Source organism: Aspergillus tanneri, assembly GCF_003426965.1.
Source record: "Aspergillus tanneri strain NIH1004 chromosome Unknown AapTan_3_pilon_pilon_pilon, whole genome shotgun sequence".
NCBI classification, from domain to species: Eukaryota; Fungi; Ascomycota; class Eurotiomycetes; order Eurotiales; family Aspergillaceae; genus Aspergillus; species Aspergillus tanneri.
In genome coordinates, this window is record NW_022984630.1 from 4,141,639 (window position 1) to 4,162,425 (window position 20,787).

A 20,787-nucleotide genomic window follows, 5' to 3' on the forward strand; every position below is an offset into this window, starting at 1 on the left:
ACGCAGAGTAACTAATTAGCGCCCTATCGCTTAACTAATCATCTCTGATGGATGGCTCGTGTTAATGCCGAACTCCGCAGATGATCGGTAGTTCTGATGATCTGGCCTTGTGCCCCTGTTGGTCTATCTGAGAGAAATGGGCAGCGTTATCATTGGGAGTTGATCCTGCACGGTACTTGATAAGCCGGTGCTTCTGCAGGCCTGCATGTTTGTCACCGGCAGACTCATCGTCCTCCCAAGATAATAATTGTGACTGCAACCCATACTTGTCAGTTTTGGGGTGAAGTTGCAATGTACGTGACGGATCGGCTGTCTTGATACTCCCTTCTCCATGTATACCCCTCAGACTAGACCTGATGCGCGTGATGGAACAATTAGCAATAAATTACGATCATCGCTCGGACGTAGGGAGTTGGGGTCGACGGCGTCAAAGAGTAGTCTGGGGATTGCAACGACCACATGTCCCGCCAATACACACGCGGAGATAACTTGGTTGCATGCAATATACGCCCGCTGGGGCATATCAGATCCCCTGCTAAATTGCTTGGAGATGCGTCTCAACACCACTCACCCGATCTGTTCACAAAGTGCAGAAGTAGCCTTTATCGTCGGAAATGAAACTGAGGCATGTAACTTAGGGGCAAATGCAACATGACATGTCCATGCCATGTCTCCCAAACGGCTGTCTGGGGTAGTAGACCGGAGAAGCTGGATGCAGATGAAGTAGTATAAGAATAGCCTGTTGGACTGACCAGAACATCTGGAAACAAGTAAACTTCTCAGTCAATTCTTCATCACTATCATTCAAATAATATCATTGCTCTTGCAAACCAGCAAAATGATTCTCAACTCAGTCTTCGGCGTTCTCCTCACCTCCGGCTTTGCCGCAGCGCACATGCAACTTAGCTGGCCGTATCCTCTTCGCAGTCCACTTGATCCCAATGCTGATCCTTCGATGATCGACTATTCCATGACTAACCCTCTGAACCAGGATGGTGTGTCGTCCATTCATACTTACTGCGGTCCGTGCCGCACAAGCCTAACTGTTCTGTAGGATCAAACTTTCCATGCAAGGGGTACCATAAGAACACACCGTGGCGTACAACTGCCGAATGGGCTGCCGGTCAAACTTACAACATCACGTTGGCTGGCTCCGCAACCCACGGCGGTGGCTCATGCCAGCTGTCCCTGAGCTACGACAACGGCAGCACATTCAAGGTCATCCAGTCCATGATGGGCGGGTGCCCGCTTACATCGGAATACAACTTTAAGTTACCCAGCGATGTGGCCAGTGGCAAGGCCCTCTTTGCTTGGACATGGTTCAACTTGATCGGCAACCGCGAAATGTACATGAATTGCGCCGATATCGAGATCACCGGAGGTAGCGGAAGTAGCGCCTCATTCGATGCAGCATACCCGGAGATTTTCGTTGCGAATGTCAACAATGGCTGCCAGACGGTTGAGGGAAAGCAGACTGTGTTTGCTGAACCAGGACAGCAGGTTATCTATGGCGCTGGTGTAACTGAGGGAGATCCTCCCTTCCCCAAGTGCTAGGATTAGCAACAGTATGAGTTGTGCTTCTATCTGTCAGTTATAGTGACTTTCGCTTTCATGTATTTTTTGAATTCGTCTGTTCTATCCAATTAAGCATTGGCTTTCATGCGTCTTGTTATCTGTAGAGAAATAATTCCCCTATAGAGTTCCCCATATTTCTCGGCTCATCAACTAGGAGTTGAGTTAGTTTTAGAATAGGGGAAAAATGATCAGTATCTTTGACTGAGGTTCTCTTCAATGGTCTTTACTTGCACCGTCACCATGTGACTGAACCTTCACCAAATGGTAATCTAAGTAGTATTAAATCCATGTTGAGCATTGACATCTTAATCCATTTTTGGAACCAAACGGCCTGTTGACCTCGTGCTAAATCTACAAGCCGGCTGGTCCTTGATGGTATGATAAAGCTGGACGTATCGTATTAGCGACTAAAGTTACTCAAAACAAGAAGCCCCAGGAAAATAGCGGATATCATTCCACGATGTCTAGGGTATTAGGGTCCAGGTGAAGAGATAGTTATGCGACGTATCATTAAATTCCGCGTTTTGTTTCCGCCCATTTCCCCAGGTGGTGAGCCATTATAACCGCCTCAATCTATGACCGTTGTGATTGTACTCGAAGAAGTTGAATCATGACAGACAGGGAAGGCCAAATGCAGAAAGAGATGATGAAATCTCAACTCAACAACAAATTTCGATGCTTGATATAAGGGCAGATTCGAATTGTTTGCTGGACTGAAGCAAGCGAAATCAAGCAACGCAGCACGTGGAACCGCAAGGATAGGCCAACTAAAGAAAGAATGCCGAGTTTCTCATCGAATGGGAAATCAAGGGAATTCAGCCGAGAGATGATGTCATTTGAATGCACAGCAGTGTGGGCCACGTGTGGCCGATACTGACTGTTGACTGAAATCTGTTCGCTTCACCATCCTTAGAAATTCATCCTCGTGCACTACATCATAGGCTGCCATGCCAAGTCAAACGCCGAACGAAACCTACATTGATGTCCCTGGCCTTCGAGGTGTATACGTCATGGGGGGGATTGGTGTCTGGTTTGCCATGTTTTGCAAAGGCTCTTAAGCATACTGCCACGCTCTTTTTTATCGGAGTTCTTTCAATATCAGCATAGCTGCTGCCTGATTCCCCAGGAAATCCGGCCACTATGTATGGCATGAGAAAGATTGTGCGCTTCTCAGGTATACACCCGATCACTGTCAATCCTTCAGATTGTGGCACACTAATCGATGTAGATTTCGATGGCACCATTTTCATGCAGGATACCGCCACGTCCTGGTTGATAATCTAGGCTGCGGTGTTGAGGCCCGAAAGAAGCTTGATGAACAGATCAAATCCGGGGAGCGTTCGTTTTGTGAAGTCTCAGAGGATATGTGGGGATCACTCAGGATCTCTTTGGATGATGGATTCGAAGTCCTGAAGCAGCTCGATATGGACTCTGGATTTCAGGAATTTCATCAGTTCTGTATTACAAGTTAGATAGACTTCAATATCATCGGTACTGGGCTGTAGCCTGTCTTACGCAGAGTTCTAGACACATTTTTGGGTCCGGAGGAGGTATGTCTAAATTACCACCTGAAGATTGGACAAAAATTAACCTACTTATGCAGTCGTCAAATTTGAAATTGTCGCGAATTGTGTGGCAATTAGCCCTGGAGGACCAAACTGGAAGCCAATTTGGCGACACGAATCAGACCTAGGACATGACAAGGCCCTCTCCGTAAACGAGCGCCGTGCCCAAGAGGTTGAAGACTGCCCAGAAGGAGAGATTCCTCTTATTATTTTCATTGGCGACGGCGTTTCCGACCTCCCAGCTGCGCGGGAGGCAGATGTTCTTTTCGCTCGCAAAGGACTGCTCCTGGAAGAATATTGCATCGGCAACAAGATTCCATATGTTTGAACCCTTTTCCGAACCCTTTTCCGAAGTCAAACGGGAAGTGGAGAAGATCGTGAAGGAGGATGAGGAGAAGACTAGAGGCGAGGGGTACCTTCTCGATTTAATCCTCGTGCCAGTATGTGGCGACGGATATCTAGCAAGCAAGCTGTATGTCTTGGTCCTAGGGGCATTACTCTGATTACTACATGCAATGCAGGCTCCTAAGTTTACTTCAGTCTCAGCACCGCCTCCGCTGCTCCACTTCAGTATCTGTTAGTGAAACATAGGGCTTCGCTAGTCTCCTGTCAAGTAAACTAAGAAATGTCTTGTCTTGTTTACCCGTCAGCAGTATGCACCAACCATGGGGTTTGCCCCCAATTTTTACCCTTCCCAGAGATGGCTTTGGGAGCGATGATGTGAACTTCCTGCCACAATTCATCCAGCTTGAGGCAGCAATGTTCTCTTTCATTTTTTGCTGACTATAATGCAGTGGATTGTTGTCTTGCTTTTCTTCAGAATAATTTTCTACGATCTTATGCCCTGCAATACATTCTTTTTTTCTGAATACTAAACCAGCATCTATCAGACCACGAATACTATCGAGGAGAGCCAGATACTTGTGTGCAGACACCGTAGCGCGGTGGTCCGTTGTATCAAGGAATCCATCCACGCCAGAATCCTCGTCAGCAGTTGTTTGAATCAATGGGTGAGGGTCCACTAGGTGGGATTAAGAAGTTGCTTCAAGCGGTAAGTTGACGTTTGATGATGTAGCGAACATGGCTGACTATCTCAGGATGTTTACATCTGATGATTGTGAATTTACCGTCCGAGGAAGGAATGGCGCAGGCACGCGAGGCATTATATTCATGAACCTAGTACAATTCTCTATATTGTTTGGTGTAGTACAGAGTCTCATCACCATTTGCACTATTAGACACGTACAACAGTTGTGGAATGCTGGTTTCGTGATGGCAGTAGCAAGGGAGCTCTAGGACTAATTTTCTCAGCCGCTGCGAACCTTGTCTTTGCTCTCCGTCCATCATGATGATATTGAGGCAATCGTCTGCAGAAATACGCAATCCGGATTTCACTGAGATAGACTAATGATATAGAACTAATTCTCATGTTATTCATTATTGCGTGCCAGGTGGCCATAATATACCCAATTGATATCGACTTGGAGCATTTAAACTCAGCCCGCGGTAATACTTTACTTGGTCTACTACATCTGCATACAATCGTTTCATCCTTTTCTCCGATAAACATATCAATAATAGTTTCGACATATTCAATATTCCCTCCTTACTTGCCATATACTACGTCATCGAATCCGGGTCGTAAATAAGCTTCAAGTGGATCCGGATCAACCACTTATTTGCGCTCTACTGCATCTTCGCAAAATTAAGCCATTCCCCCTTACTCGAATTGCTCGGTACTGATGGAAATCTCCACGTTCCGTCCCCGGGGAAAGCTCTGTCGTGAGTTGGAGATATCTTCAAGCTTCAACCAATGATGCACATGGAGGGACCAGCTGCAGACTATGGATGGATCAACCATCCGATATACTTACTCCATGCATTCTTCAGTACAGGAGATCCATTGTCTGATCCCCCCATGAAGGGTCTGGAGCTAAAACCTGGAGATCATGGGCATAAATAAAATTTTTTTTCACCTTGCTCAGCATTCAGATGGAATTCAATTTCTAGACATCTATGCCTATCATTATCATGTCTTCTGAGTCCAGCGACACGCAGGGGACTGGGACCACCCAGCAGAGCCATGAGAAGCAGGACAGTATCAGCCACGAATATGGTCGTCCAAACACGGCACAAGACAATCGATACAGCATGACGGCAGACACGGTGCGACTCGGAGTCTCTAACGAGGAGCATCTGCATAGCCATCGCAAGTCCTACCGTCTGGACTTTGGTCCTCTGACTCATGTCAACACGGCAGAGACATAACTCCCTGCCTTCGGCGGCGAAATGCAACCGGGTCTGTATAGACCTGTGAAAGATCGCACGATTGCCAACCCGGCGCCGCTTGGTCTGGGCGGATTTGCTCTTAGCACTTTTGTCCTTGGCTGCATTAACCGTGCCTAGTATGGTGGTTGGATCGGCGTATACGTAGGGGATTGATTCGTTTGCTTGCGGGCATGTGGTATGTCTTTCTGAAACTGGAGCTGAGAGAGTATCTAACGGATGAAATAGGGAAATGACCGCGGGTAACAACTTCGGAGCATCGTACGGGCGGTTCTGGATATCATTGGCGATTGTATTCACTCCCGGCGGGCTTAAAATTCAGTCTCAACTGGAGCAAGCCGTTGGGGGTTCCCTAGGGATGTTTTACGACTCGTTTGGGTTGTTCCTCATGTTGCGTTCCTATTCTCTACTTCCTCTCTGGTAAAAGTTTAAGAACTGATAAAAACAGGGATGGTTCATCTTCACCTTCCTCCTTCTTACCTGCACCGTGAAGTTAACTGTGACTTTCTTCTCGCTGTTCTTGTCCGTCGATCTGGCATTCCTCCTGCTTGGAATCGGGTACATCCATCGCGAAGCGGCGGATATGCCGAACATGCCGATCATCAAGGGGGGTGCGTTCCTTGCGCTGTTGGCGGCTTTTCTGGCTTGGTATGTTGCTTTGGCTGGTATTGCAGATGATATTAATAGTTTCTTTGTGATTCCGGTGTTTTATTTCCCGTAATCGGAGAAGGGGAGAAGGGGAGAAGGGGAGAAAGGGAAGAAAGAGTGCCTAGATTGGTTATAGGAGAGGGCTGTTGATTAATGATGGTATTCATGATAGTAGATATATTAGTATAATACCCGTAGGATGAATTGAATAGTTGTCTATTATTATTCTGGAAACTGATAATGATTGATAAAGGATGTAGTACATTGGAAATTCTCTAAGACTGCCAGCCTGGGGAAGAATACCAGGAGACTGTCGAAATACCTGAGACTAATATTGGACACTGTTTACAGCTCAGGATAATAGGAACATATATTGCTGTATAAGTTCTAGGATTACTTGGATGAGGATTACTAGGGGGTCTTGAATAATATCGCTAGTGTACGCACCTGCCTTTGGAGAGTATTGCTCACGACATATAGGGCCAGATAAAGGGAACTGTTACTAATCCTTCAGAATTGGCTTTTATATGATTTCCAGTTCGAACGCCTACGCAGAATGCTCAGGAATACGATGCTATCCAGACGAATGAGCATCGTCTCTGTATTGTGTGGTACGCGAATAGCTGAGCTGAGGGAGGGATATCCGGTAGTATAGTGTATCTGAGGAGGCATCTATTAATAAGAAATATAGTCATAGAAACTATTTCTGGAGTCTGAGTTAAGGAAAAAGATATTAACTCTTCAAAGGTGCTCTTCTAGACATTTACTGAAGATGACCATCAGCCACCATATACAACTATAGATCTTACGACAGATCAAACGGAATCACTGTGCCTGGAAGCAAGTCGTATTGGGCGTAGACACCGCGAATACCATTGTAGAAGTCTCCAGACTGATTGTAAATATCTGAGAGGCGTGACTGGTGGATTCCATTGACGCCGGGACAGCCGGACTGCAGCTGGCTGTGCGAATTACCAGACGGGGAGCCGACGATATCCAGGGTATGGATGGGCATATTACCTAATGAATCAGGTAGTCCAGTGGGAAGCTGTTGAAGTGTTCAGACCGTATATGGGTGGGTTAGGGATTGAGGGACAAATATCCCTAGTGGCTTGGAGATGAAGAGTATCTGGCCCCGTAGAACTTGAACTGTATGGATCGGGTGCTGACTGGCTGTTGGGTTGGGTGTTGATTGGAATTTGTCATTACCGTTCGTGTGGAATAATGTCCGAGTAAGGGATAGTACTATAATTGCCTCTAGACTGAACTGGTCGAAGTTATTAAGGATATCGCTGAACTAGTGCATATAACCAATATTATGACTGATGTATAATTATGTCAAACCCTGGTTAGACGAATATATGGTATTTTCAGTATCTCAGGGACTGGCTTAGTTGTACAGAATTCCTAGAAGATTGGGCATTGCATGTGACCAACGTGGATGCCGACTCATGGTTCCCCGAAGCCAGTCCTCGAAGCTACAGAGAGCCAAGCACTAAACGATATACTCTATGACGAGACTCGAATCACTTCTCATTGAAAGCAACCATTTGTGGGTCACTTAGTGATAAATGTGTTAGTGTTGAAATATCTATCGTACAGTCCACCTAGGGCACACAAACACAAAGACATGTAATAAGGGGTTCAACCCCCTAATCATCTCAACCATGGAATCAGCCGGGGTCTTCCCTCTTACGAATGCATCCAGAGAGCAGCACAGAGTGGATGGGAAGGCCATTGGCGGACCTGGCTTAGTCATCTCACAAAAACTGGAAGTGGTTTTGTCCCTGGCCCAGACTTGGCATTCCATGGGTTGGAGGCAGTTCTTTTTGAATCAGTTTCATGTTTTCTTGTTTTTGTCTTTATTTTGTCTTTGTCTGTGGTGGTCGTCATGGTTGTCTACTCCTATCTAGAGTATGCGGGAAGAGAGGATGTACTCCGGAATAGAAGACACACAGCACATCATGTAACTGGATATTTGAACATTTCGTGCTATTCTAGAGTTAGCACTAGTTATTCCGCACTGTATAAACGCCAAGTGGAGAGATCCACATACAAGACGCAGAATTTGAACAGATTCCATTACATTCCAACTGACCCGCTTTGGATACAATTGTATTGCCAGTCAGTCCAGCCTTCCAGCCAGAACAGGACATTCTCTGAACGTTTCAGCCATAAAGTATTTATAAAGTATTTCCAGTGCAAAAGCGAGAAAACAAGGATTTCAGAGCATTAAAGTTCTCCCACTTCCCATGAGCCACTGGCATTCAATCCCAAACATGCAGAAAGCCTAAATCCAGGAACAGCCGGTTTTCTCAACGAATCCAATAAACAGTGGGTTCCCATGGCCAATCTCATTGCTTTTGATAGTTCAATCATCGGGTACCTCTATAAGGTACCCCATTATCCACTCTCCACCTGCGCTGACGCATTCTGGCTACGTTCTCGACCAGTAGACAGACCCATTCGTCACCATGGCGTTCGAGACCGTGGTTCTGTCGGCAATCGACCCATTCCAGTGCCGAGAATTCTGTCTGTAGGATTAGCAGGTATATAGAGGAGGATGTTCTCCTCTTTCATCCTTAATTTTTCGCTCCAGCGTTGTTGCTCCAACTACAGACATTCCTTACTTCATTCATCAGTCGTCGCGATTGACGCAATACACTCCTTAAATACCAACCAATCAAGCACAATGCATTCTCCAAGTCTCTTTTGCTGCTGGCAGCCCTCACCACCGGCACGCTGTCCCATCCAGCGGGCCACTACCATCGGCGTCAGGCGCCAACTGATCCTGCTGTGCCTAGCACACCTTCTTCCTCTTCCACTTCTACATCCTCCTCTAGCTCTGGATCTGCTGGATCCTCCAGCTCTGCATCCTCCAGCTCCAGCTCCTCTAGCGGCGGATACTCAACTGCTGGATTCGGCGCCAGCACCGCCCACAGCGGCGCGGACATCACCTACAAGGGCAACGTCGGCAACCCATGGGGCAGCAACATCATTGAAGTCTCCTCCGGCTCCGCCGACAGCTACCAGCACGTGCTGGAGATCTCCGGCCAGAACACGGAGCCCTGGACTGTTGTCTTCTGGAACAAATACGGTCCGGACGGTCAGATGACGGGCTGGTACGGCAACAGTGCGCTGACATTGACCGTCAACTCCGGCGAGACCAAATATGTCGCGTTAGCAGATGATTCCAACGGTGGGTTCGCTGCCGCGCCGAGCTCCAGTGGGATCCCCACCGACAATGCAGGCGGATATGCATCCACCTGGGGTGAGTTCGACTTCAGCAGTGCGGGTAATGCCGGCTGGTCGGGCTTTGATGTCTCTGCTATTGCGGCGCAGAATGCAGGCTTGCCTGTTCAGGGTATGAAGATCTGTGATGCTGCCAGTGGGACTTGCTCATCTATCACCAAGGATGCTGCCACTGTGGATAATGCTTATACCTCGGCCGAGACGGATATCGGAGGTATTGGTGGGAATATCGCAGGCGGTGGCCAGGTTAAGTTGGCTGTTACTCTGGATTATAGCGCGTGAAAAGTTAGAATCTACATTACATTTTATTATATTATACTGTATAATCTGTAGATTCATGTACAGAGTAGATTGTATACCGATGTAAGTGGAACTTTGCCTGCGTCTGCATAGTCTAATGCATCGTTGGTCATTTTCAGTTTAGTCTGCTTGAACGTTTGGTCCGTAACTGCCCTTATTGGTTGCATGACAACATTTTCATACAGATTAAGAGACATTATTGGATACGCCCAGTTTGACAAATTGCACGACTATATAACCAATATAAGAGGGGTTAGCCTTTCTTATACTCTGTATCTTTCCACCTTCTATTCAATTTTATTCTTCATGTCCCTCGTCTGGTTTATAACCGGAACATCCTCCGGTTTCGGAAACGAACTCGTTAAACAGGCCCTCTCGCGCGGCGACAAAGTGATAGCTACCGCCCGTGATGTATCGAAGATCGCGTCACTGAAGGATTCCGGAGCAGCCGTGATGAGTTTAGACGTGACTGCATCGCAGTCAGATCTGGATCGGAAAGCCGTCGAAGCTATTGGTACCTACGGACACATCGATGTATTAGTGAATAATGCGGCGTATACACAATTCGGCACGCTTGAAGACCTGGGGTATTTTTATTGGTTGTCTAGGTTAAATTTGAATGCTCGTTAACCGACCGTACAGTAATGAATATTCCACGCAATTCAATACAAACGTCATCGGGACGACCAACACCACAAAGGCATTTTTGCCTCATTTTCGACAGAGAAGGAATGGGATTATCGTGAATTTTGGATCCATGGCGGCGTGGACGACTTATCCCACTGTTGGAGCGTATTCCGCATCGAAAGCGGCGATTCGCTGTACGTTTATTATTATTATTAATTTTATTCCTTACATCCAAGGAAATAATACTGACCATCTAGATATCACCGAATCTCTAAACCAGGAGATATCAGGCTTCGGAATAAAAACCCTCCTCGTGGAGCCGGGATACTTCCGAACAGAGCTCCTTGGTCAAAATAGCAGCTATATCAAAACAACGATCCCTGATTATAAAGAGCTCACGCAGACGACGTTCTCCGCCTTTCAAAACACCCATGGGAAACAGGTCGGTGACCCCGTCAAAGCCGTGGCGCGGATTCTGGACGTCGTCAAGGGCCAGAATGGCGCCGCGGGGAGGGAGTGGCCGAATGAGCTGGTGCTCGGGTCGGATGCTGTCGAAACGGTGAAGAAGAAATGTCAGGATATGTTGAGGAAGTTGGAGGAGTGGGAGGAGTTTTCCACAGGGACAGATATTTCTTGATAGTTCTATTGCTATCTTAGGTTTGATTGATGGAATTAGACATGTAGTGCGAGTTCTGAAGTTAGATGATAGGACCCCGTATGCACTATTTAGGTCAACTGATCATCAGATAGCTAGCTTCAGCCTGAATAGATTATGTCTTCATAGTACACGGTAGACAGATAAGGAATATTTTATCCGAGTCATCCGCACCAGGATTTATTAGATTAATATCAAATTAATCTAATCAGGGTCACATCTACATCGCCACAAAGTACCCTGCGGACTGATTATCCCCACCATCGATCGCGATGCTTATTATTCGCCCACAAGGCTTGTCGAAAGCTTGTTGCTCCATGCCGCCCTTCATCACGGCACCAACATGAGAGCGCAGGATAGCGGGGTTGTAGACGCTAACACTATGCCGTCGGACTCCGGATGGGCCATGGTAATATCCCGACGTGCCAGTGATTGCATTGTTGCATTGCCTAGCGAGGCCATGCTTGACTGTGAATTATCGATGCGAGACTATTGGTTGTCGTGGAGCGGATATGTTGTCGAAGTGTAGCTTCTGTTATCGGGGTTGGGTTGGACACCAATAGCGTCGTTGATTAGTAGGTTGTGGAGCAGCCGACTCAAAAATGAATATTGTCACTATACTATATCATTCTGGATCACCCGGAAGACTATTTCAGTATCATGGTAGTTGGTCCATTGATGATTTGTATTCGTCGGAGTATGGCATCATCGCTTGGATGCTCTAGCGCAATAGTCCACGCTGAAGGACGTTAGACAGAGTCCGGCGCAGGTATAAATGGGCTCAATTCCTCGACCTAAATATCCAGATCAGATCTGCTCATCATTTCTCTTCCATTAACTCTTACCTTTAGAATAGTCATCATGAAGTTCTCTCCTGTTCTTATTTCCACTTTATTGGCCAGTAGCGCCATATCCGCTCCTCTCACCGAGAAGCGTCGCGCTCGCAATGTAGCCCGACTGCTGTCCGACCGCCGCAGCAACCGACCCTTCAAGCCGGACACGCAGGAGGTCTTACAGCTGAACAAGACCTCGCACGAGCAGTACAGCTCCAACTGGGCGGGCGCCGTGCTCATCGGATCCGGATACACCTCCGTGACGGGCGAGTTCGTTGTTCCGAAACCGTCTGTGCCATCTGGCGGCTCGTCTGGAGGACAATACTGTGCCTCTGCCTGGGTGGGTATCGACGGGGATACCTGCAGCAGTGCGATCCTGCAGACTGGAATCGACTTCTGTGCGCAGGGGAGCTCCGTGTCCTTCGAGGCTTGGTATGAATGGTACCCGGACTCTTCGTACAATTTTGACAACTTTGGTGTTTCCGTCGGTGATAACATCAGAGTCACTGTGGACGCGAGCAGTAAGACCAGTGGTACTGCTACCGTGGAGAACGTGTCGACCGGACAGAAGGTCAGCCATACGTTCAATGGGAATGTGGCAGGGAATCTGTGCGAGACTAATGCCGAGTGGATTGTCGAGGATTTCGAATCCAGCGGGTCGTTGGTACAGTTTGCTGACTTTGGGACCGTCACTTTTACTGGGGCGAAGGCATCAACCGGGGGGTCGTCGGTTGGTCCCTCAGGCGCAACTATAATGGATATCAAGCAGAATAATCAGGTCTTCACTTCGTCGTCTGTGTCGGGCGATGAGGTGACTGTTAAGTATGTTTGATGCTGTCAGCTAAGCGAACTAGGGAGTGAATATTTGGAATAGGAAGGTGTATTAGGACTTTTGAGAATTGATGTTGTTGTTTATTTCCTATATCTTTAGGAGACTGTATAGCAGATACGCAGATGCATAACCGTAGACACATGGTAAATAAGCCCATAAGCACATCCTTTTCTGGTAGTACAATACGAGGACCATGTACAATGATTATGATATGCTCAGACCGTTTTTGTTCATAATTAAGTCTATTGAATTAACATGCATAGCTTACCTTCCAAGACGTATCAATAAGCTTTATGTGTACGGAGTAACGTACAAGGAATGAGCTAACAATAAGCATATTTTTCTCACAATTCGACAGGCTGGACATCTATTTCTAAATAAAAATAACGATGGCTTCAGCATTTTAGAATACAGCCAGAGAAGAATCAAACTCTCCAATTGAGGGTGATGGGTCGCTTGGGTCAGGTACTCAATGCCACTTACCGCTCTAGCCATATTTACCCCGCCTAGACTTCCTATTTCTAGTTACCTTCCCCTACATCCATTTCCATCTTCTACAAATCTCATCCAGTTCTGCATCCATCTATCAAACTCTTGAACACGCCCGACACAGCCATCATGTCTAGCTCCGGCAAGGGATTCACTTACACCGGTTCCGGTACCAACAGCCAGGTAATCTGAGTCCTCCCTATGATGCTTTTATGCAATTTATGCAATTCTGACAGCGTTTTTCCAGGGTAATCATTACTGTTCGCGTGATTATGGCACTGGCTCTGACTCCAATGGTTCGGGCCGTGGTGATGCCTACCATTACTCTAACAGGTGTGTGCCTTCCACCGCTCAGTCTAACAGGTGCTAATTCATCAATCAACCCCTTGCAGTGACGGATCGTACTACTATTCCAACTCCAACGGTAGCAGCTACTACAACAATGGCAAGGGGGGATCGACCTACACCCCTGCAGGAAAGAAGTGAGATGAGGCTATGTTAGGTTGCTGCGTTTCCCACGGAAATAAAGGTGCAGTCTAGCTTTTATGCCAGATGACTCAATCCTTGTTACTCCGTCATTGGATGATCTGCCTGGTTGTTCTTCACAGTAGACCTAGATGAGCTTAGGCTCTAGACTAAGGTAGCCATGTTTTCGAATTGCCGACTCACCGACCAAGACCCTCTTCTGTGAGATCAATATACGCCTGTCCTAGCCTCAGGCAGATACTGCCAAAAAGAGCGAAGCTTGCGATTACTACGCATGAGTCATCCAGATTGGAACAATTGATCACCGCTAGGACGCTGATTGGCCAAATTTACGGATGATTTATCTTCCAGCCGACGGAATTTGACAATTCCGGAATCCGCAGGAAGAATAGGCATCCGCAGGAATGGGGAATGACGTATCACAAGTCGCAGCAGATCGTAGGCACTCCACAGCCTCGGACAAATCGCATCTCCGAGGATAGAACCAGACAGTCATCAACATATCGGTCGTAAGTGGTGGCCGACAGTGAATCTATGGAATTCCCCGCAACCGACGATCCGTCCCTTGACAATGTAGGCGACATTTCTTGATTTCTATAAGAAGGAGACATTCTACCCTCTCCTCTCTCCTCTCCTCTAACCTCGAGACTCTTACTGCCTATCATGGCCTCTCGTTACCCGGTGGTGGTGCTTGGAGGCGCCATCGTCCTGATCCTCTACATTCTCAGTTTCGTCCAACGTAAATGGACTCGCTACCGCTTTGCCCGTGACAACCACTGCCAGGCTCCCGTGCGTATGCGCACTGTGGACCGTCTCTTTGGCATCGACAACCTCTATGGGACCATCGTGGCTGCCAAGAACCATAGATTCCTCAATCGAAGCCTGAATAACTTCCGCACATACGGCCATACGTTCACCAGCAAGCGATTCTTCACCAAAGTCATCGTCACCCGCGAGCCACTCAACGTCAAGACCATACTGTCCCTCAAGTTCAAGGACTTCTCCCTAGGTGACCGCATCCACTCATTTGGCCCTCTCCTGGGATACGGCATCTTCACCACCGACGGTGAACACTGGGCCCAGTCACGCGCCATGATCCGTCCCAACTTCATCAAAGACCAGGTGGCCCATCTAGATATCTTCGAGGAGCTCATGAGTGATTTGCTACCGCTGATCCCTACGGACGGCCGCACAGTAGATCTTCAGGAGCTATTCTTCTGCTACACCATCGACTCTGCCACGGAGTTCCTGTTCGGTCATAGCGTGCACAGTCTGAAGAAGAAGCGGTCCGATGTGCAGGAAGACCCGGAAAAGGACTTCGCCAGTGCTTTTAACTACGCCCAGGATGCCATCGCCTACAACGCCCGTCTGGGCCGACTGAGCGATCTCGTTCCGGATCGTAAAGTGGCAAGATGTAACCGCGTCTGCCACGAGCTGGTCGAACAGTATGTCGACAAGGCTCTGAAGTATCGCGCCAACTACGACGAGGAGAAAGCCAGTGACGACGACGGCAAAAAAAAGAAACGATATCTGTTCCTGCAAGGGTTGGCTCAGCAGACTGGCGATCGGAAGCGCATCCGCGACGAGCTGATGAACGTGCTCCTGGCTGGTCGTGACACCACCGCCTCCTTGCTCAGTAACATGTTCTTCATGCTGGCTAAGCATCCGCAGGTGTGGGCGAAACTGCAGGAAGAGGTTGCGACCCTGGAGGGACGTGCCCCGACGTATGAGCAATTGCGAAATCTGACATATCTCAAATACTGCATGAATGAATGTGAGTCTCCATGCTCCATCTACTTATGTCTATCACTGACAGTTGAAGCGTTACGTCTTCACCCCGTCGTCCCAGCCAACAGTCGACAGGCCCTAACTGACACCGTACTCCCAGTTGGAGGCGGTCCTAACGGCAAGTCCCCCGTATTTGTCCCCAAAGACACAGTCGTCGCATACAGCACATTCTCGATGCATCGACGGGAAGATTTCTACGGACCAGATGCGGAAGAATATCGACCAGAGCGATGGGCCAGTCTGCGACCGGGATGGGAGTATTTGCCGTTCAACGGCGGACCTCGTATCTGTGTGGGCCAACAGTATGCGCTCACAGAGGCGGGATATGTGACGGTGCGGTTGGCGCAGCAGTTTTCCGTGCTGGAGAGTCGTGACTCCGGACCGTGGGAAGAGAGTTTAACCTTGACTTTGTGTTCGAAAAACGGGACTCAGGTCAGCTTGAGACATTAGTTACGTTGATATGACTATACTTTATTTATGATTTCATAGCTTAATGGCAACCTTCTATTAGTCTGCGCTTTGGATATGAATAGTTGAATAGATTATATTAGCACTGCTAATGTAGAAGATCGCGGGAATTCCGCGAGGAGTATAGTATATGATAGTATTAAGTTTTGCCTATAGGCAACTTAGCTGTACTGCCGCAAGTAGAGTGAGGTGATACCTCAGGCACAAACGGGTATCTCGGACCGGTATGATCTTTGGAGTCAAGACCAGGATTAAGAAAGTCGAAAGAGTTCAGGAATAGTCTTGTGAGTTTCTGTCATATTATTACTATACAAATTGTATTATATTTTGTTGATCACACAACGATAGAGCTATCCATGGATGTATAGCTATGAGAAAATACAGAGTTTATCTGCAGAACCTTATTCATGCATGAGTTGACATACTCATGATGTCAATGTGGCCACCCACGTCATCGACTATATAAACCCCGCCTATCCACTAGATCTACAGTACTAACAATCATAAATAAATACTACACACCATACAAGTGATAAGAATGCCTACCCGATCAGAACAAGTCGAATCCGCCAAAACCAAAGCCTCGGAAGAGGCCGAAAACCTCCAACAATCCATGCCAGGCACCAGCGACCATCCTAGCAAGATCGCCGGCCAGTACCATTCCCTCAAGGGCTCTCTGACCGAGTCGATTGGCAATATGACCGGTTCCAAGGAGTGGAAGAAATCTGGTCGCGAGGAATACGAGCGCGGACAGAAGGAGTATGAATCTGCTGGAACTTGGTTTCCTTCCGAGTGATCGTGATCATATTATTCTTGAGTTGTTTGTTTGGATGTTGATGGGGAGTTTGTCTGGCCCTTGTGGTGTCTGTTGGCTAAAAGGTTGACCGCTATATCATGTATCACAAATTCTGTCCCTGGTCAAATATGCAACGGAAGTATAATCCCACCACATTGCATCTACTTCGGAATATACCTCTAGGATCAATAGTTGTAGACTCATTCCACACAGTGGGTACAGTATGGAGGACCAACCAGAGGAGAAGGAAAGATGAGATCTTCATTCACTTGACTTGCTCTCGCTGCAGGTCATCTGGGCTACAGTGCCTACCTAGTGCTTGGGCATCGATATGACAGTCGGCCTGTCTGCCCCTCCCCTCATCCATGCGGGAGACAAACAATAGATGGAAGACAAGTTAGTGTTATATTCTCATTAGATGGTCCACCAATTGATCAGGTATTCCTCAGCGTTCATCTGACGCCATCCATCCATAACATCTCCAGTGAAAAGTAAGAGGAATAATCATTTCCGCCCTTAGCGCGACGCACGATTCTATGACGTAGCCGGCACAGGACTGCAGTGCGGTCGGTCATGCGACGGTGATTCGGAATCTTTGTTCCTTGATCCTTTCATGTTCCACGGAGGCCAGCTGTCTGGATGGTAGGGATGGGAGATTTCCACCGGTAGGGACGGGGATGGTGGATGGTGGCGTCAGATGATGGAAAGGACAACAAAAGTCGGGATTTTTGATCCGGCGGGAAGTCGTCCGTCGTTCCGGCGACCTTTTGCCCGATCGAGATCGTTGTATGTCAGTAATGGCGGTGTATACTTTGCTCTCTGACTGTGATCATCCGATTGGACTTATATCATATTGACTTGTCATTGTTTCTCTCTATTTATGTATGTATAATAATATATGAATATATATGTATATATATATATGTATTAAGTATATATATTTACTTATATCTATATTCCATATCTTGGGCACTCAACTATCGGAATGCATTAACATCGGAGAGTAAACCACCAATCACCTCAGTACCTTGTCTCCCGACAGTCCGTCACACAGCCTAAACATGCGAACTACGTGTTTCGTCCCGCAGATCTGTCGTTCGGCAGCCTGCTTCCAATGGCCTGGATGTCTTCATGGTACGGAGCAAGGTATACTGCAGTCTTCCCCGGCCAATCGGCTGGCCAGGCCTGTTCCACTTGATTGATGCCGGAATGCAAGGGAACTTTCGATAGACCAGACTTGGTACTCCGTAGACAAATGGATTATACTAACAGGATTTTGGTTACGCTAACAGATTTTTTTTATCCTTTGTTTTAAAGAAAAAAAAAAGAAAAAAGAAAATTTAACACGGCCACATGGCTTCGTCAAAGTCAATCTGGTTGACCTGCACCTCGCGATGATAAATAGCTTCGTTTCCCCTTCGATCTCCTCTACATTTTGCTAAACAGAATCTCCTCCTAAACCTCAAGTGAATCTATTGAATCCACAGTATCTCGTCAAACCATCTACATAATACAATGGATAAATCCACCACCTCAGGAAAAGACACCCAACCCAGCCTAGCTGAATACCAAGCCCAATGGACAAAACTCCACAATGACACCATTAAACAAATCAAACAAGCGAAAGGTAGCCTTAGCCTCCTATACAAGTATTAACTAACTCGGATAGAGAAAGAACAGAGCTCCAAAAGCACGGGTAGCGGATCGTCCCGATAATACGACCGACGACCTTAGCATCATGGGAAACGGTTGCATTGCATTGACGGAGGATGGCGTCCATTTCGAGGCCAAGTCTGTTGTTTTGATATCTGATGGGTTCTGGCTTGAGTTGGCATGATATTAGCTAGTTTGAGATTACTGATCAATTATTCTTATCGTTTTTATAACTTTATTGATATTGGTAATGAATTATTTTAGAATATTATCTATGCTATATGTATGCAAGTATGTGTATTATATATAAAGCCTATCAGATGCAACAAGAAAAGGCATTGAGTACTATACTAGAGCCATCAGTTACTCACCGACCAGTATGTCATACCGAGTATTGGGCACCAATATACAACCAGTTACAATGTTTCACAGTTTATACTACAATCACACTGATTGATAACGGGGTACCGGTGAGGCACGGCCAATGAGATGGTGATGACATGCATGGCGAGTCGACGCTAGGATGCTTGTGTTCTGTTTTCCATGGGACTGGGAATGACGTTGGTTTTGATGCATTTGTGTGGTGGTACAGTACTTGATTTGTGTTTGTAAGGATGTTTTAAATATGTGTATACACCACTAGATTTGTTACACTTGAAGCAGTCAGTGGATACTACGTTTGATTTTTATGTATACAGGAGATGTTGCATGTAGTAGATTTTATGACAGTTAAAACACTTTGTCTCGATTTGGGGAAATAGACGAGTTTGATTTTAAAATTGTGGCCTAGTGATTGTAGATTCCAAGCATACCAAGTTGTACATACACCAATATTTATCTTATCTCTGAGGGAATGTTGAAATGGCTATAAGTCCTTAAAGGCCCGTTTAATAGAAAGTAATCTTTGGGTGTAGGCCTCTAGCATGAATTAAAGATATAATGAATAGTCAATGTTCTTCACTCTTGAGATACATTCTACAATAAACCAGGTTAAATGCAACCTCCTTAATTGCAATACTCCACTAAATGCAAGTGGCTACGGTGGCCAATTTGATTTCCCATACAAATCGTATTATACTCTATTGTCTACAAGATGCAATCCAGCATCATCTTTCGCATATAAAATTGCATTTTATAAGAGTGCGGAAAAGGCTAATTTTAATCTTATTTAGAGTTGTCAATTACCCACCAACAACGCGCTGCTCTACGAGCTTAACATAAATTAAAGAGATATCTAAATAATTTAGCATTTCAAACACGGTTTGAAGAGACATATCATCGCCGGTTTGATCCTTCCACTATCTCTCGAACGATCTCAAAATTTGCCTTTTTTGACCGCGAAATCGAAGATTACAAGCTTGACAATAAACGGACTCGAATAGAACACTAGCTAGAGCAAGAAAAGGGGCTTTATAAATAGGTAAAGCTTGCAAATACCAGATAGAAGAGAATAATAAGTTTATTATGCTCAATGTGGTGCATATAATGAGGTTGATTGCAATGAAAACAATAAAGAACACCAAGTTCTATCGCAGGTAGCTGTTTCCCATGCCTTGGATACTTTATAAAAGCTTCCTCTCTATGAAGAGCAACCAAATAATGGAAACAAGGACTATATTCGGCTTTTGCGGCGCCATGAGGGGTTTTTATTAAAGAAAAAGTGTAAAAGCGGTATCGAAGTGATATATGGTCTTTTTTTTTGTATGGAAATTTGATATATGGAATAATCTTCTAAATGCATCCAGAAAGGCGGTCTAAAATGATTGCATTTAACTGGGTTCTACTGTATTAGGTTATGCTCTGCAAGTGACAGCATAACCAGCAATTTACTCCAAGTTCCATTCATCTTCAATAATACATCGAGCATAGCATGTCTCCATTTGTCCAAGACCACAACTGAGGGTCTATGTCAAGGGCTGAACCCATAGAACCTATGAGATAGGTTATGTACAAGAAGGAATCGTTGAAGAAGGGAAGAAAGGAAGAGGAAATGAGCGTTAAACAAACAACCTGAAAAGTCACGTGACATATGGATCGAGGGCCGATGGGCCAAAGGTGCCAACAGGGCCAAAAGGGACAGTAGGGACAGTAGGGACAGTAGGGACAATAGGGACAATAGGGATAATAGGGCCATTGGCCCGAGAGGTCAAATGGGCTCCAGCCCTTTACAGTCTATCTTTTATATGCCACAGGGACAGACCATTGTTGCCTAGTATAGTATAGGTATCTTAGATCCATATAAATAAAAATGTGGAGAAAAATGTATGGAGCATGCAAGGCTATACTAATGGTGTCAGAAACTCGGCCAGCAGTCGAATATGCAGCATAGCTCATTCAGTCAGTGAGTTCTATATTGTCGACCAAAATGGGTCTATATTACAATTATTCAGCATCCGCTCGGTCCGACTTTGTTCCTTTGTGACCATTTTTATTCAGTTCTCCCAGATAGATTCAGATAGTCAGAGACCTTACCTTCAATATAGATGGATCCTTATCCATAGATCAGTGATACTAGCTCATACGCGTATTCAGCT

At 46.3% G+C, this 20,787-nt stretch overlaps 10 protein-coding genes across 10 annotated transcripts; 9 read left to right on the forward strand and 1 right to left on the reverse strand.

The window, feature by feature from the left end:
• Positions 1–838: 838 nt before the first annotated feature.
• Positions 839–1,554, forward strand: ATNIH1004_005167 (lignocellulolytic auxiliary activity family 11 protein; the record flags this gene model as incomplete). The annotated part of the gene is made up of 2 exons (XM_033569821.1): positions 839–995; positions 1,055–1,554. The coding sequence occupies 2 exons, from the start codon at positions 839–841 to the stop codon at positions 1,552–1,554; spliced, it is 657 nt and encodes a 218-aa protein (XP_033428627.1).
• Positions 1,555–2,715: 1,161 nt separating this feature from the next.
• On the forward strand, positions 2,716–3,468 carry ATNIH1004_005168 (putative 2,3-diketo-5-methylthio-1-phosphopentane phosphatase; the record flags this gene model as incomplete). The annotated part of the gene is made up of 4 exons (XM_033569822.1): positions 2,716–2,749; positions 2,830–3,033; positions 3,081–3,125; positions 3,179–3,468. 4 exons carry the CDS (start codon positions 2,716–2,718, stop codon positions 3,466–3,468), a joined length of 573 nt encoding a protein of 190 aa, XP_033428628.1.
• Positions 3,469–5,171: 1,703 nt separating this feature from the next.
• ATNIH1004_005169 (uncharacterized protein) lies at positions 5,172–6,147 on the forward strand (the record flags this gene model as incomplete). The annotated part of the gene is made up of 2 exons (XM_033569823.1): positions 5,172–5,387; positions 5,875–6,147. 2 exons carry the CDS (start codon positions 5,172–5,174, stop codon positions 6,145–6,147), a joined length of 489 nt encoding a protein of 162 aa, XP_033428629.1.
• A 690-nt stretch (positions 6,148–6,837) lies between these two features.
• Positions 6,838–7,089, reverse strand: ATNIH1004_005170 (uncharacterized protein; the record flags this gene model as incomplete). The annotated part of the gene is made up of 2 exons (XM_033569824.1): positions 6,838–6,840; positions 6,904–7,089. 2 exons carry the CDS (start codon positions 7,087–7,089, stop codon positions 6,838–6,840), a joined length of 189 nt encoding a protein of 62 aa, XP_033428630.1.
• Positions 7,090–8,548: 1,459 nt separating this feature from the next.
• ATNIH1004_005171 (putative allergen) lies at positions 8,549–9,608 on the forward strand (the record flags this gene model as incomplete). The annotated part of the gene is made up of 2 exons (XM_033569825.1): positions 8,549–8,606; positions 8,800–9,608. 2 exons carry the CDS (start codon positions 8,549–8,551, stop codon positions 9,606–9,608), a joined length of 867 nt encoding a protein of 288 aa, XP_033428631.1.
• Positions 9,609–9,932: 324 nt separating this feature from the next.
• On the forward strand, positions 9,933–10,890 carry ATNIH1004_005172 (uncharacterized protein; the record flags this gene model as incomplete). The annotated part of the gene is made up of 3 exons (XM_033569826.1): positions 9,933–10,213; positions 10,269–10,447; positions 10,511–10,890. 3 exons carry the CDS (start codon positions 9,933–9,935, stop codon positions 10,888–10,890), a joined length of 840 nt encoding a protein of 279 aa, XP_033428632.1.
• Positions 10,891–11,769: 879 nt separating this feature from the next.
• ATNIH1004_005173 (A4/G1 family peptidase) lies at positions 11,770–12,573 on the forward strand (the record flags this gene model as incomplete). The annotated part of the gene is made up of 1 exon (XM_033569827.1): positions 11,770–12,573. The coding sequence occupies one exon, from the start codon at positions 11,770–11,772 to the stop codon at positions 12,571–12,573; it is 804 nt and encodes a 267-aa protein (XP_033428633.1).
• Positions 12,574–13,191: 618 nt separating this feature from the next.
• On the forward strand, positions 13,192–13,548 carry ATNIH1004_005174 (uncharacterized protein; the record flags this gene model as incomplete). Its single annotated transcript, XM_033569828.1, has 3 exons — positions 13,192–13,245; positions 13,310–13,395; positions 13,455–13,548. The coding sequence occupies 3 exons, from the start codon at positions 13,192–13,194 to the stop codon at positions 13,546–13,548; spliced, it is 234 nt and encodes a 77-aa protein (XP_033428634.1).
• A 663-nt stretch (positions 13,549–14,211) lies between these two features.
• ATNIH1004_005175 (cytochrome P450) lies at positions 14,212–15,786 on the forward strand (the record flags this gene model as incomplete). Its single annotated transcript, XM_033569829.1, has 2 exons — positions 14,212–15,322; positions 15,437–15,786. The coding sequence occupies 2 exons, from the start codon at positions 14,212–14,214 to the stop codon at positions 15,784–15,786; spliced, it is 1,461 nt and encodes a 486-aa protein (XP_033428635.1).
• Positions 15,787–16,342: 556 nt separating this feature from the next.
• On the forward strand, positions 16,343–16,600 carry ATNIH1004_005176 (uncharacterized protein; the record flags this gene model as incomplete). The annotated part of the gene is made up of 1 exon (XM_033569830.1): positions 16,343–16,600. The coding sequence occupies one exon, from the start codon at positions 16,343–16,345 to the stop codon at positions 16,598–16,600; it is 258 nt and encodes an 85-aa protein (XP_033428636.1).
• Between the last annotated feature and the right edge of the window lie 4,187 nt (positions 16,601–20,787).